This window comes from Podarcis liolepis (assembly GCF_965112155.1).
Source record: "Podarcis liolepis genome assembly, chromosome: 1".
Lineage (NCBI taxonomy): Eukaryota > Metazoa > Chordata > Lepidosauria > Squamata > Lacertidae > Podarcis > Podarcis liolepis.
Window position 1 is genome coordinate 50,659,231 of NC_139554.1, and position 13,315 is coordinate 50,672,545.

At 39.6% G+C, this 13,315-nt stretch overlaps 1 protein-coding gene across 19 annotated transcripts in view; it reads right to left on the bottom strand.

The window, feature by feature from the left end:
• ATG13 (autophagy related 13) overlaps positions 1 to 13,315 on the bottom strand; it is a 23,808-nt gene continuing 10,493 nt past the window's right edge. For 2 of the 19 annotated variants that reach the window (XM_083464350.1, XM_083464349.1), the window contains exons 7-18: positions 13,209 to 13,249; positions 12,678 to 12,774; positions 12,289 to 12,387; positions 10,974 to 11,061; positions 9,350 to 9,448; positions 7,417 to 7,500; positions 6,746 to 6,885; positions 4,615 to 4,732; positions 4,220 to 4,297; positions 3,924 to 4,040; positions 3,023 to 3,151; positions 1 to 1,751 (exon numbers count right to left, since the gene is read on the bottom strand). In XM_083464350.1, coding sequence (XP_083320476.1) covers positions 1,674 to 1,751; positions 3,023 to 3,151; positions 3,924 to 4,040; positions 4,220 to 4,297; positions 4,615 to 4,732; positions 6,746 to 6,885; positions 7,417 to 7,500; positions 9,350 to 9,448; positions 10,974 to 11,061; positions 12,289 to 12,387; positions 12,678 to 12,774; positions 13,209 to 13,249 — 1,168 coding nt within the window. In that variant the 3' untranslated portion in view covers positions 1 to 1,673. Of the gene's footprint in view, positions 1,752 to 3,022; positions 3,152 to 3,923; positions 4,041 to 4,219; positions 4,298 to 4,614; positions 4,733 to 6,745; positions 6,886 to 7,416; positions 7,528 to 9,349; positions 9,449 to 10,973; positions 11,062 to 12,288; positions 12,388 to 12,677; positions 12,775 to 13,208; positions 13,250 to 13,315 lie in introns of all 19 variants that reach the window. The other 17 variants (XM_083464348.1, XM_083464337.1, XM_083464338.1 and 14 more) reach the window with 9 other exon arrangements.

Sequence of the window (13,315 nt, forward strand, 5' to 3'; positions counted from 1 at the left end):
TTAACATCTCATTACTTTAATCAGGAAACCATAAATGGTCCTTCATGTCCGCAGTCATAAGAAATAGTTTATAAGAGAACAGGTTGCAGGGAATGGTCTTCGGCATTTTACAGTACAATCCTAAGCACATTTCCTCAGAATTAACTTCCACAGAGTTTAATGGGATTTACTCGCAAGAAAGTTTGCACAGGATTGCAGTCTCAGCTTGGTTTCTAATGAAAAGGAAGAAATAAGTTGTGCCCAGAGTCTAACTTATCCCTGAGCTGATGCTTAGTGTTGTTTTTCCTTCCCCATATTTGGTGAAGAACAGAGCAGGCAGATCAAACACATAGCAATGTCAGCCAATCACACTGCTTAATGGCTAAGTCATTAGAAAAATAAACTTTTAGCCAATCAAAACCCCATCAATTAAAATAAGTACCACAAACGTCTTTAAAATGTGCTTGTCTGAAAAAGCTACTTTCTAACTAAGTGCAGACCACAGCGAATGTATAAGCCTGTCAGAGACAATCATTTTAGAAACTTTCTACCAGTGCACTGCATCAACGTGCATTTTTATTTATGACATCCACAGACCCAACAGGGCAGAATGGAAATCGAGTCACCAGAAGAGATCACTTTGAAAGCATAACCATGTCTGTTTCTGAAAATAAGTATTATAGTTTACCCTGCAAACGGGAGTGGGGGAAATGACAGCTGTTTGGAACAACATACTTGCAGTGACAAAGGACAAAGCAGCCTATATGGCTACTTTACAAAGTGAAAGCATCCACATACATTTTTTTTAAATATAGGTTTCCTTTAGAGTAATAAATATTTCTTATTTTATGATAGAGCAGCAACATTTGAGGGGAATAGAGGAAAGAACTTTGGACTAAAGACCCCCCCCCAAATTAAATAACCCTAGAGAATTAGGATTCCTAATTCATATTTACAACTGCTGACTGTAAACACAGCCTACAAACTCTGGATCTTCTCCAAATGCCACAGACCATGCTTGTGGTCTTGGGGAGGCAATATATTGACACACACCGTGTTGGCAGGTAATATACAAAAAACAATTCTTTTAGCGTCTGTGGCTTACTTTGAAACTGCACTAGACAATCAGGTCAGGCCCCTCAATTCTTGTTTCCACACAGATGTGCAACATTATGTTTGCTTTGTTTAGGGCACCACTGGTGAAAAACGGCCCCTTGCCCTTATGCTTTAGCTGCACTTGCTGAAGGCAAGCCGGTGTTTGAACCACGCTAGCAGAATCTACAGTGCTCACAAGACAGTTACATTTCGTCAGAGTTATTTCTGCTTGGCGTTACTGCAGATGCAGGGAAAAAGACTGTCCCCAGCAAACCAGATTGTATAGCCCTGTTGAGGGAGGAAGAAGCATCAGTGTCTCTCAACATATGAGAAAATGGAAGAACGGGCCTTGATCTTGTTTCCTAATGCACTGTATTCAATACGAACCTCACACGGGTAGGAAAGCAAGTCACACCCTTCCCAAGGACTAGTTCAAAGAGATACAGACCACTGTTTCTGCACCTGACAGAGCAAAGCAATAGTGTCTACGAAATTGAGGACGGGGACAGAACAAGACACTAAGGGAAGAAAGGCAGAATGCATGGGCTTCCTTTTCCAGGGTGTCTAAAAAGTTCAATGCTGCTGTAGAATAAGCCGTTTTACTGTAAGGTCTCTACAAAGGCATCAAATTCTTTGACATTTTTCTCATGGACAGCCAGTTTATCCGGTAGAGAATCCTGTGAAGACAAAGAAAAATTATCAGTAGCTACATTAGCCAGTTCTTTTTTCTTTCACATAAAACACAGCAGGTGTGGGGGCCCTCCAGATGTCGTTGAACACCAACTCCCATCAGCACCAGCCAACATGGTCAATGGTAAGGGATGATGGGCATGGTAGTCCAAGAGCATTTGAGGGACCACAGGCTCCTCACCCCTGAGACACAGGAATAAAAGAGGTAGTTCAAAAAACATAAAACATAAGAGCAGAGTAAGGCATAATTAATAATAATAATGCTTTATCTGAAGACAGATTTGATTCAATAGATTCAGCACAACATTACTATCAAACTATGAAATGCTCTCAAGATCTCCCAACCTGTATGCACAGCTACCCTGGAAAGGAGTAAAATGCTGTAAACAGCATCTATCCACGTCCATGGCTTGTTTGTAGGTGCATGAGATTGTGGCCTCTGAAATTTGCTGGAGCAGCTTTAGCACAATTACACTTGTCAGCCTGCTGCTAACAGATGGCAACTTGCAGGGATTTTCTTTAAAAACCTTTTGTACATTTTACAGAGTTTCAGAGGCAAAAACAAACATGTCATTAACCATGAAGAGCATATGATCTACAATAAAGCAGAGAAAACAAAAGGGAGGGAGAGAAGAGTGTGAGCAAATGCAGTCAGACTTGCTCGGCTACAGTTGGGAATGAAGACTGAAGAGTTAAGACAAAGACCTCATGGGAAAGTTATGCTCAAGGGGCAAGGGGAGCACTGTGCTTAAGGAATCAGTTCTGCACATAGGAGAAAATATGAAGTTGTGACTGAGTGCAGGATACTGTCTGAGGGAGCTAAGGATGATACAATTCTGAGGATGTAGGGAAGCAGGGAAACGAGAACCAGTGTCAGAAAACACCTTGGATCATCTTGTAACAACATATTTATGTGGTACTTCAAAATGTTACTTCTTCATATACTGTGCTTTATTATCTCAAGGAACCCTACAAAACCCCTGTAAGGCATGTCAAAATGATTATTCCAATACATTGTGTGGGTGGTCACTGGGGCGGTCTAAGGTGATGAGAAAGTGGCCTGCCTAAGGCCATGTATTTTTATAGCACTTACAAAAGATTTGAACTTGGCGCTTTGGCACTTTTGAGTTCACAGCACAATTATCTAACACATTAAATAATGAATGACCTGTTTGATCAGTCCTCTCAAATAAGGCATATTTGGTTTATATATGGCAGGGAGCAATGCCCCTCAAACTGAAATCCCATTTTTGCATACCAGATCTTCTGCCATGGACTGAGCCCCAATGTCAATGGAGAGGCTGCTGAGCTGAGGAGGATTCTGAAATTCACGGTAGAATGTTCCAAGGTCTATTGGGAGAATGTCATCCTTAGAAAATGCCGGTTTCTAGAATTAAATGGACAAATATCAGTCAGCTGTACATTGATAACACAACAGTGCTCTGTTCAATCATCATCTGATAATGTATTTAACTGCTATCAACGAAATGCATTCCATTGTTTCACCCAACAACAGCACAATGTATGACATATAGTAGAACATGTTTTCATCTTTCTCCTATCAAAACTGGTCATCTGGCTATTCTCTGGACTGCAGGTGAACCTGTAGTCTGTAATGTTATATTGCTTTTACTATTTTTGTTGGGAGCCGCCCAGAGTGGCTGGGGCAACCCAGTCAAATAAGCAGCATATAAATAATAAATTGTTATTATTATAACCTGTGTGGTAGACCACCTTCTTAGATACTGCTCTTTGCTCATGTCACCCTATAATCTGAGTAATGTAGAGAATTTGCTGAGATTGATTTGGGGTGAGAGTTTGTGAAAAGGGCCACTTTTGGACAGAAGGCTGCACCAAATAGCCTTTGAGTTCTAGTCCTATGAGTAAAACTCATCATGGGTTCTTAAGAATAAAAGTTTCAGGTCTCTCAAAAGGGTCCAGTATGCTGGAATTCCTGCAAGCTCAGTCTCTCAATATTTTGGGAGGCCACATCAGTACACTTCTGCTTTTTAATGAAATAATATCCAGAGCCATTTGCCCCACATTGGTTCTGTGAAGATGCCTTTTCCTAAGGAATTTCATATCTTTTAGCATTTCAGTTCTCCTTCAGACATTGAGGCGAAGGTTGTATGTGTATGTAAAGGGCTGCATCAACTTACAAAGTCAACCATAACAAAATCGTCATGGATGTTCCCATTGCTGCTGCCACTGGAGCCCACTGAGTGTAGGCTGCCCTGGAGGGGAGACTCTATTTCTGGAGAGTCAGGAGGATTCACCTGTTGAAGAAATCCAAGTGTCAGACCAACATACCCAAACACTGGCATGAGGGAATTAAATGGATGCTAAAAGTTACGTTTTTCAGTCAGAAAACAGAAGCATGCTAATGGCTGGGTTAGGAAATTCCGACCCACTCAAATCTGAGAAGGCAGGACTGAGCAAGACTGGCATTTCTTACCATGGGGTCATTATCTTCTGGCTCAATATTCTTGGGAGCAAACATAGCAAAAGGAATGTCCAAACTGGCCATGGTCACCTAGAAAGGATCAAAAGATAGAATCCCAAATGTTCAGTCAAATGCCGCTCCTCTTACCCAGCATGCAACACAGAACTGTGAATCTTCAAACTATGATCAACTAATGCTCAAAGAAGAAAGAAATAGAAAGGCTGCTGTTGTTTTCTGCCTCCTGTGTCAAGGGAGAGGATGTTCCTTGAGTTTTTTCTTTCCTAAAGAACAGCACATCATAGAATTTCAGAGCTGGAAAAGACCTCGTCCAACCCCTTGCTCAATGCAAGACTTGCAACCACCATATTTATGACACAAAGTCTCCAAGAGCAATGAACTTAAATTACCTGGTTGATAGGTTTATTGACAAAGGCTCCCACCTTCCGGACAAATATTGTCTCCCAGAGATCATGTGGGGACCCACTCTTTCCTTCACTGCTGTTAGATACAGTTTCTGTGTCCTCACTGAGAGAGAAAAGAGAAGGGGTATTAATTGATTTCCTTTTGTTTTTCTTGCTCTGCACGAACTCTGGAATGAAGCACTGGTACATGAGAGTGTATTATTTGTTTACCCATATGTGGTACTGCAGGTACAAAAGGCAGTATTCTACACACAAAGGACAATGCATAATGTGTAAAAAGTATCAGCAAAGTTCATGGTGAATCAAAGTTATCTCAGTAGTCATCCCAAATAAAACTGAAAAGGCCCTCTCCTGGGTACCCACTTGCTGTATTTCAGATAGTGGTGAAGGTGGTGGTCCCAAAGGAAGGTCTCCAAAGTGGAGTAGAAATCCTGGACAGACTCATTTGCAGGCTGTGTGTGTCTTAACATATTGTGGTCCCAAGATTTTAAATATTGAAGCCAACACTTTGAATTGAGCCTGAGAACAAACTGGTAACCAGTGAAGTTGGTGGAGGATTTGCGTAATACAATTTGAACAGAACACGCCCAGCCACATTCTGGATAAAAGACTACAAAACTGTTCCCACAGAATATTTCACTACTCTTTTCTCTTTCTTTGTGCAAAACAGAATTTTCCTTAATGGATTTTGTTTTCTTAATATTTTCATGGGTTTCTCCCCACTTCAAGTTGTGGTTTGTATGTTGAATTAATATCCACACCATAAATGTCTTCAAAAGGCAATGTCATTCCAGGCCTCTGGAGGCTCCTGATCATATCCCTCATGGATGCAGGTACAGGTGTGGAGAGGGAGATTACAGCCATATGAACAGGGGCACTACCCAGAGATTATGGAATACACGTGAACAGGCCCTAGACCAAATAGTGCCCCCTACACCTGTTCAGCTTTTGAAAGCCCTGTTTTTTATTGCATTTGTATCCCATTTCATGACTTTGAGGTGTAGTATGCATGGATGATTTATTCCTGTCAAATATGGTGATTAATTGGCACATGTGGATCTGTCAATCTGTATATATTGATACCACACATAAACATAAAAAACACTAAATTGGCTTCTTCTAAGCTTGTGGGAGCTTCCTAACATTAATTGAAATGTACTAACATCAAGAAATTGAACTGTACAGCAGTGCTGGCTGGAGCAGTATTAAATAGTGTTACAGCTTTACAAGTGAGGATGTAGTGTTTGTATGTTTATTTAAGTTTATTTAAGGGGACAGACAGTGGGCAATTTGAGACTAGCATCCCAGGCGCTTGTCTAAATTACATCCTCAGGAAAAATAGAAATGTTAAGTTTGCCAAAGCTACCAGTATTAAACTGCAAATGTGAGTGTTGGTACTGTCCTCAACTCTAAAGGGCAAGGTTTGTGCTTAACCCTAACAGAAGCTCAGCAGGAATTGGTGCTTGAGGTATTCTTGTTAGAAGCTACAACTATGCTTTAGTACCTGCACTCAGTCATTTTACAGAAATGAAACCAAAACTACTTTATTATTACTAATGAAGAGTCTAGTATGTGGAACTAATGAAATGTCACAAGGTGGAAATAGTGGCATTAAAAGTAGCTGGATCAGACAGATGTAGATCTTACCAAGAGTACAGCTCCAGTTCTTACATTTTTAGCTGCTACTGAAATTTGTAAAGTTTCCAAAGTCCAAAACAATGCTGAACTTTAGGTGCTGATCCATCAAGAATAGTGAAAGTTACTGTAATTACTGAATACTAAATAACTGAACTAAATAATGTTGATTTTATGTGTGTAGATGCATTTTACTATGAAAACATTCTATCAAACAGCTGTTGGATTTGGAAAATTACTGTCCTATCTTCCTACAGGGCTGTAGTTACTGCAAATGTAGGAGAACCCTACTTTCTCTGCACTTTCACTTTGGGGGGAAATAAAGGGAGGAAAAAGAATCTGAATTAGGGAAAGTTAAAATCCTCTAATGATCTTCCTAACTGCCTCTTTCCAAAAAGCTGCTTATAGTCTAGCAAATGAATTATTATTTTTAAAACCTGTAGTAAGACTATGAATCACCACAAAGAGATGGAAAACTTACCTGCTAGCTGGAGTAACTGCAGAGTAGTGACCCCCATCCAAAGGGGTGCATGTTGCCATTCTCTCATGATCAGCCTGAGTGCCATGAACTGGTTGGCTAGGAATCAAGGGCACTCCTCCATCCTTCCCTGGAACCATCAACTGGAGGAGAAAGGGATAAGAAAATTAGATATTTTAGTATTCATTTAAAAAAGCTCTAGGCTCTTTTATTTTCAAGTGTATGGTTGCCTGACTCTCAATGATAGGTAGCTGACAGCTGGTTACATGTTATACTCATGATATGAGAAACAGCCTGGTTCTGCCTGAAGGCTTCCTACCAACAGGTAAAGAGAGCTGGAGAGGATCTCAGTCACTTACAATGAAGTTAAGACAGGGAGCACCAGAAGAAATTATCAACTAAGGAGAGTGATAACCAGACATGACAAAGAAAGCTGGGCATTGGCCCCCCATTCCCAGCACTTGACTATGATATCCTCCAGTTTTCTTTGCTTTATGGCAGAAAGCCTTCAAATTTCTTAACAGGCAAAGCAACGCTGCTTCTCATGTTGCTCAGCTCTGACTGTACCCTACAAGTAAAATAATGGGGTAAGAATGGATAGAGAAATATGTCAACAGTTAAGGAACAGAGTTAGCTATGAGACATATAAAATGGTCTCAAACCTCTAAGAATACCTGGTGAGGATGTGCAGCACTCAAGCCGCCAGCAAAGACTACTGGGTAGGCCAGGTCAGCTGATCCAACTCCCAGGGCTGTAGGCTGATAAGAAAGACGAGAGCTGGAGAGCTAAGAAATGAGAGGGGGAAAGGGAAAGGGAGAGAAAGGGAAAACCCCACATAGTCTGAATAATTTTCAGAATTACTGGAAAAGGCCAGGAAAAGAAATCAGATTTGCAGAATAAAATACTAGGCTGGAACTGAGGTAGTCTGAGCCACATGCACACACAAAACCAAACCAATCCTAGACATCTTTACTTAAAAGAAAAAGTTGCCACTGATTTCAATGGAACTTATTTTCAAGTTGTGTTTAGGATTACCAGGGACCACTCTCAAGCCTGGATTTTGCTTAAAAATGATGCACAACACCTACAAATGATGGAGATGGCATTCATATAGGACTGAGAGGATAGTATGAAGTGTGTTGACCAATAACATGCTGGACAAGAGAGCAATTACTTAAAAGCTGTGTTTATTATTTGTTTTCTATGAGGGTTTTTTTAAATGACTGTTCTGTGTTTTATTGAAATGTTTTATATATTATTGTTATATGCTACTTCAACTTCCTATTGATTTTCACTGCCTTTATTAAATAAATGCTACAGAAGAAGCCTGGAAAACCACTGCTCTGACAGCAGACTCTAACTGTGGATATAGGTTCATTGTCAAACAAATCATGTGACCAACTGCATGCCTCTCTTTGACTCCCACACCAAGAAGGGCAAAGCCCGAACATAAAGTCTCACATTCTGCATCTCAGTTATAGAGGCAAAAGTTTCCAGAGCAGGCATTTTATAGTCCTCAATGTGAAAGTTTACCTCATAGCCAAAACTTTCCTCTGCTTAATATTTTAAAAATCTTTAAACTGTATATATAACCTAATAAACAATATCATTAAAACAAGAATACTACATCAAACCCTTAAAAGAACACTTGTGTAAAAGCATATAAAACAAATAAAAACAGGATTTCAGGGAATCCAAACAAATAAAAACAGGACAGTTTTCAGGAAACATTAAAAAATAGAATCTATTGGTATCACACTCCCAAAGCAATGTCTGACACAGCTACAGAAATTGGACAACAAAATATTAAATTCCTCACTGGGCTATCGGAAAGCTCTGGAAAAGAAACAGAAGAAATGCCTATGTGGAATACTGGGCTCACAGTAATTAATTAATGTGCTCCAAAAGCCAATGTCTAAGGCCAACTGTAACAAAATTAATCCACTAGAATAAAATTGACTCCTGAGGTACAATAACTGCTTCAGCCCTTTATAATGGTGACAATAAACTTTTAATTTCTTCAGAGGTGAAAAATACTGTTTATTTCCTGTCCCCTGGTCAACTCAAGAAAACATACAGCAATTTCCAGAAAACTCTATTCCACGAAGCGATCAGTATTCTACGATTGCTCTATAAAGTTTGCCCTGTAGTCTAAACTACATATTTTTATTGCTTCTTTGCAAATTTCCTGTTCAGCAATAAAGACAATAAATTTATAACTTCAGAGATGTTTGATTCATTTTCTTTTCTAAAAGGTAGTCAGTAACTGAACAAAGGTAATCAGGTATCTGAAGAAGTGTGCATGCACACGAAAGCTCATACCAAGAACTAACTTAGTTGGTCTTTAAGGTGCTACTGGAAGGAATTTTTTTATTTTGACTATGGCAGACCAACACGGCTACCTATCTGTAACAGTAACTGAACAGATTTTGCAAACCTCTAAACACATTAAACTCAAATGCATGTTTCATTTTAGGCTAACCAGCCTAAAGAGCCAAATCTAAGGAAAATTATTTACTAGTTAGTGAAAAAATACTTTTGTCATGCACCTTCTTTATTTTAAAGGTGATGTCAGGCCAAACATATTTTTTTCTACTATGAACTCACTTGATGTGAAAAGGTCAGCCCCATCAAAGGGCCCTTCAATGTATCCGTCACGACAGGAGGAGGGGTCTGAAAATGTGCTTTAGTGACAGTAAATACACACTGAACACAGACACACAAAAGGAAAAGAAAGAAAAAGACTTCAGAAAGAAAAACTGAAAAGAGTTGGATGAAGTGAATGTTGGTGAGGACTGTGGTTACAGCTATGAGAAACATTCATACATGTCAACGAGTTGCAGAATTGCAGGAGAGCTGCATGCTTTATAAAGGGTTTAAAATGTCAGGAAACTGTTGTCCGCTTTTTAAAAAAAGTGTTCCTAGTTGTAGTCTTTATCAATGAATTCACTGCTGATCATATATAACCAACAGCCTGAAACTCTCTTCTAAAGTCAGATGTTGTAGGACTTTTATTGATCATCTTAACAACTAGGCTTGAATAGCTGTTGGTGACAACTGAGCAAAGGGGGAGCTATATAAAGTGGAGATCACTCTAAGTCCTCATGCATCTCAGTGATCAAAGCAATCTCCAGTTGCACTAGGCTTGAAGGTTCAATACAAACAGTAAGACAATAGGCTTTGTCAAACACTATTTTTTTTAAAAAAAGATACCTCACCCTGTTACAGAGCAGCTGAACACAAACCCTAGCAAGAACAGAGAAAAAGCCTTGAGCCACAAACTCATCAGCTGTGCTGGCTGTCAAAGTCAGAAGCCATGTGTCTTCAGACTAGAGTTTGATTGAGACAACTGAAGTAATAGATTCAGAACCTTTTATAGGAACTTGTTTCTTTTGTGATATTTGACTGGGCAACCAGGAGAGCCCCTAAGCATAAGGCAAAAATCTTTAGAGTGCCCCAAAACATACATAAATTGGAACTGGACACTTTGATCCAGGAAAACAGGGGTGAAGCAGAAGGCTGTGCCCAACCCACAGCTGCCTGTAGAGCATGCCCTCATCCTCTAGCCTGAAGTTAAGATATGATCCTCAGCAATTTCCTAGGATTATGTGCACCACAAGTGTTACATGCCTTCTCCTTCCCTAACAACATCTGTTTACGTATCTTCTCTTCTGGAAATGCAATCAGAAACTCATTTCCACACCAGGGTTGCCCTAGTGAAGGAGATTCGAAAACTAAACCTTCAACACCATCTGCACAGCTCCAAAGGCTCTTTGCCAGTCTTTTAAATCTATGGAATACATCGGCCAGAGTATGCAAAGTTTTAAATGGAAAAGAGAAGAGAAAAGTGACCCAATCTTTAAGTATTTTACACTTGCCAGGTATAGAGAAAGGTTTTTAAATTGCAGCAGGATGGAAACAGGTGAATACTATGCAATCAACAGATTGTCAGCAAAATTGATTCAGAACTTAAACTGTACTCTGTGCAATCAAGTGTGACCAATACCACATTGTTTTATCTATAAAGAGACAGAATTTTTGTATGCACAAGGAAACTTATCATTAGGCACAGATGTAGTAAACTATCATTTAGTTTTCAGTAACCTTCATTTTTGTATTTGTCTAACAATCTGTAATATTCAATTTTTTAAAACGTTAACTAAAAATACAAGTGTCTGTAAACTAAAACGTGCCTTGGAAAACATACAATGGTCTCTGAAAAATTGTTTACCTGTGATGGTGGAGAAGTAGAAAAAGAGGTGGTGCAGGCTTCTTGAGAATCTTCCACTGATGGGTATGCATTTTCCTCACCAGCTGTTCTGTAACAGAAGGAGATAAACTTCAAAATGGGAATGTTCAATAAAACGCAAGATTTAAAGTACATACAGAGACAGACATTGTAGACAGACCCAGAACATCTGAGTGGAGTTGAAAGGAGAATTATGAAGGAGCTCTAACTCTTTCCTTATCGGGGTTTAAATAAATGCTACTAGAGTGGATTAAGTCTGGATTTTATTTGTCCAGAAGTATGAAACATTATTCACCTATCTGCCTTTTAGTTTTTGTTAGGAAGATTCTTCCTGATAAATGTTACTTATGCTACCAGCTGTAGAACATAGCTGTCAACGTTTCCCTTTTTTAAAGGGAAATTCCCTTATTCCGAATAGGATCTCTCAGAAGAAAAGGGAAATGTTGACAGCTATGCTGTAGAGATGTACAAAATGTAGCTTCAAAGCCAGTTTAAAGCACCTTATCATTGCTTTTGGTCTGACTGCAAAGGAAATGTTTATAAAATAAAACCTTTTACTAAAACAACTCTTTGATTTTGATGACCACTTGTTATGTATGCTTCAGTTGAGATTCCTGCACTGCAGAGGGTTGGACTAGAGGACCCTTCAAACTCTAAAATTCTATGATTCTTTGTCAAAGTATTATACATTGCAATGGGTTGACTCTAGGATTCCCATAAGTGGAATTCCACTGGATAAGGAGGGGGTAGTTATTCATCAGTTCCTAGTTTCACTGCTCCTGAGGGTTGCAAAAAGTGAGGGAGATGGCATACCTCCGGTCCCTCTTCCTCCAGCAGAAGCATCTGCTGGTAAACATTCCCTTTCACAAATTAAAGTAGACCCAGTATTTGAAAACTATATGAAATAAATGAACCACATGTGCTTTTGAATGCTGACACTTGAGTGTACAAACACTAAAATCAATGCTTGCAATGCACTGTGTTAGCTTTCTTCTGCAACTCATTTCACTTAGCTGTTAAGAGTTTTCACTCTGCATAGTATTTTTTCTGATTATATACTAATGATGCAAATGAGAATTCATGTGAACCGCTGTCTACGTGAACTGGAGAGAGTCCGAAACTCTAAGAACCCTCTAGACCATATGCCATTCACCCACTTCTTATAGAATAGAAAATGCAGGGTTTTCCATTTCATGTAAGAACTTTTTCTTTTCTCCACCCAGCAGTGCATGGTGTAGAGGCTCTGTATTTGGGAAGAACTGCCTTCACCTATGATCTGTGATTTGTATTTCCTCACCTGTAATTGCAGGGATGCATGGGTGAGGAGCTGGGGTAGGGACGTTCCACAAAGTGATCAATGATAATCCCCATGATAGGTGGGGTCCTCTCAAACTGCCTGCAATGCAACAAGCAAATGGTGTTATTCATAAGACTGTGTTCTCTTCTCTGCTGCAACCCCAATTCTGACAGCTAGACTGTTCTTCTGCATCAGTTAATGGGAAGCAGAGCATCCCCACAATTCAACCCTACAACTCCACACATGAACAAGGAAACTGGTGTTCAGGAGCATGACTCAGGGCTACCAAACAATATCACTCCACAAAATCTGAGAAGCCCAGGATTTTGGGCTTCAGAAGTGGAAAGTGTCCTGGAAAATGTGGCTTAGTTTGACTCTCATGCTCTCACCTCGTAGACATGAAAGCTAGGTTGATTCTGTAGGCACAGGACAAAGTGATGGTGCCTAATGGAGTACCCACTGTCCCAACACGGACGGTCTGAAATCCTATGGAAATAGAAAAATTATCAATAATAGTAATAATAACAACAAATTAATAGTCAGCATTAAAGATAAAGATTGATTTGCCATTTCTCTGTTGCTGAATGACAGTTTATGACATTCTGCTAGCAACAAAGGGATAACAATATGCTTTCCTGCCATATCCCTTACTGAAGGCATACCTCTTCCTAATAAATCTCTCAGCACCTTTTTTTAAAAAAGTTATTTTACTAATTGTGCTAGTCCATGTAGGGACTGATGCGCTTGCTGTTAATAAACGTTATACTGCTATCATTGACCTCCAGTAAGGGAATATCCTAATTCCCCCTACATCCAAAATCCTTCATTTTCTTCTTATATTCTCCCTGACTGTTATGTTACTGGTATATAGTAGTTGTTTTTTTAAGTCTTCAGCTAGTTTGTTCATTGCCAAACCATACCTTCTCCCAAGCCACTCAGCTGAACTTCTCCGAAGTATATCCTATGAGAGAGAGAGAGAGAGAGAGAGAGAGAGAGAGAGCGCGCGCACATTAAACATAGTCTACTA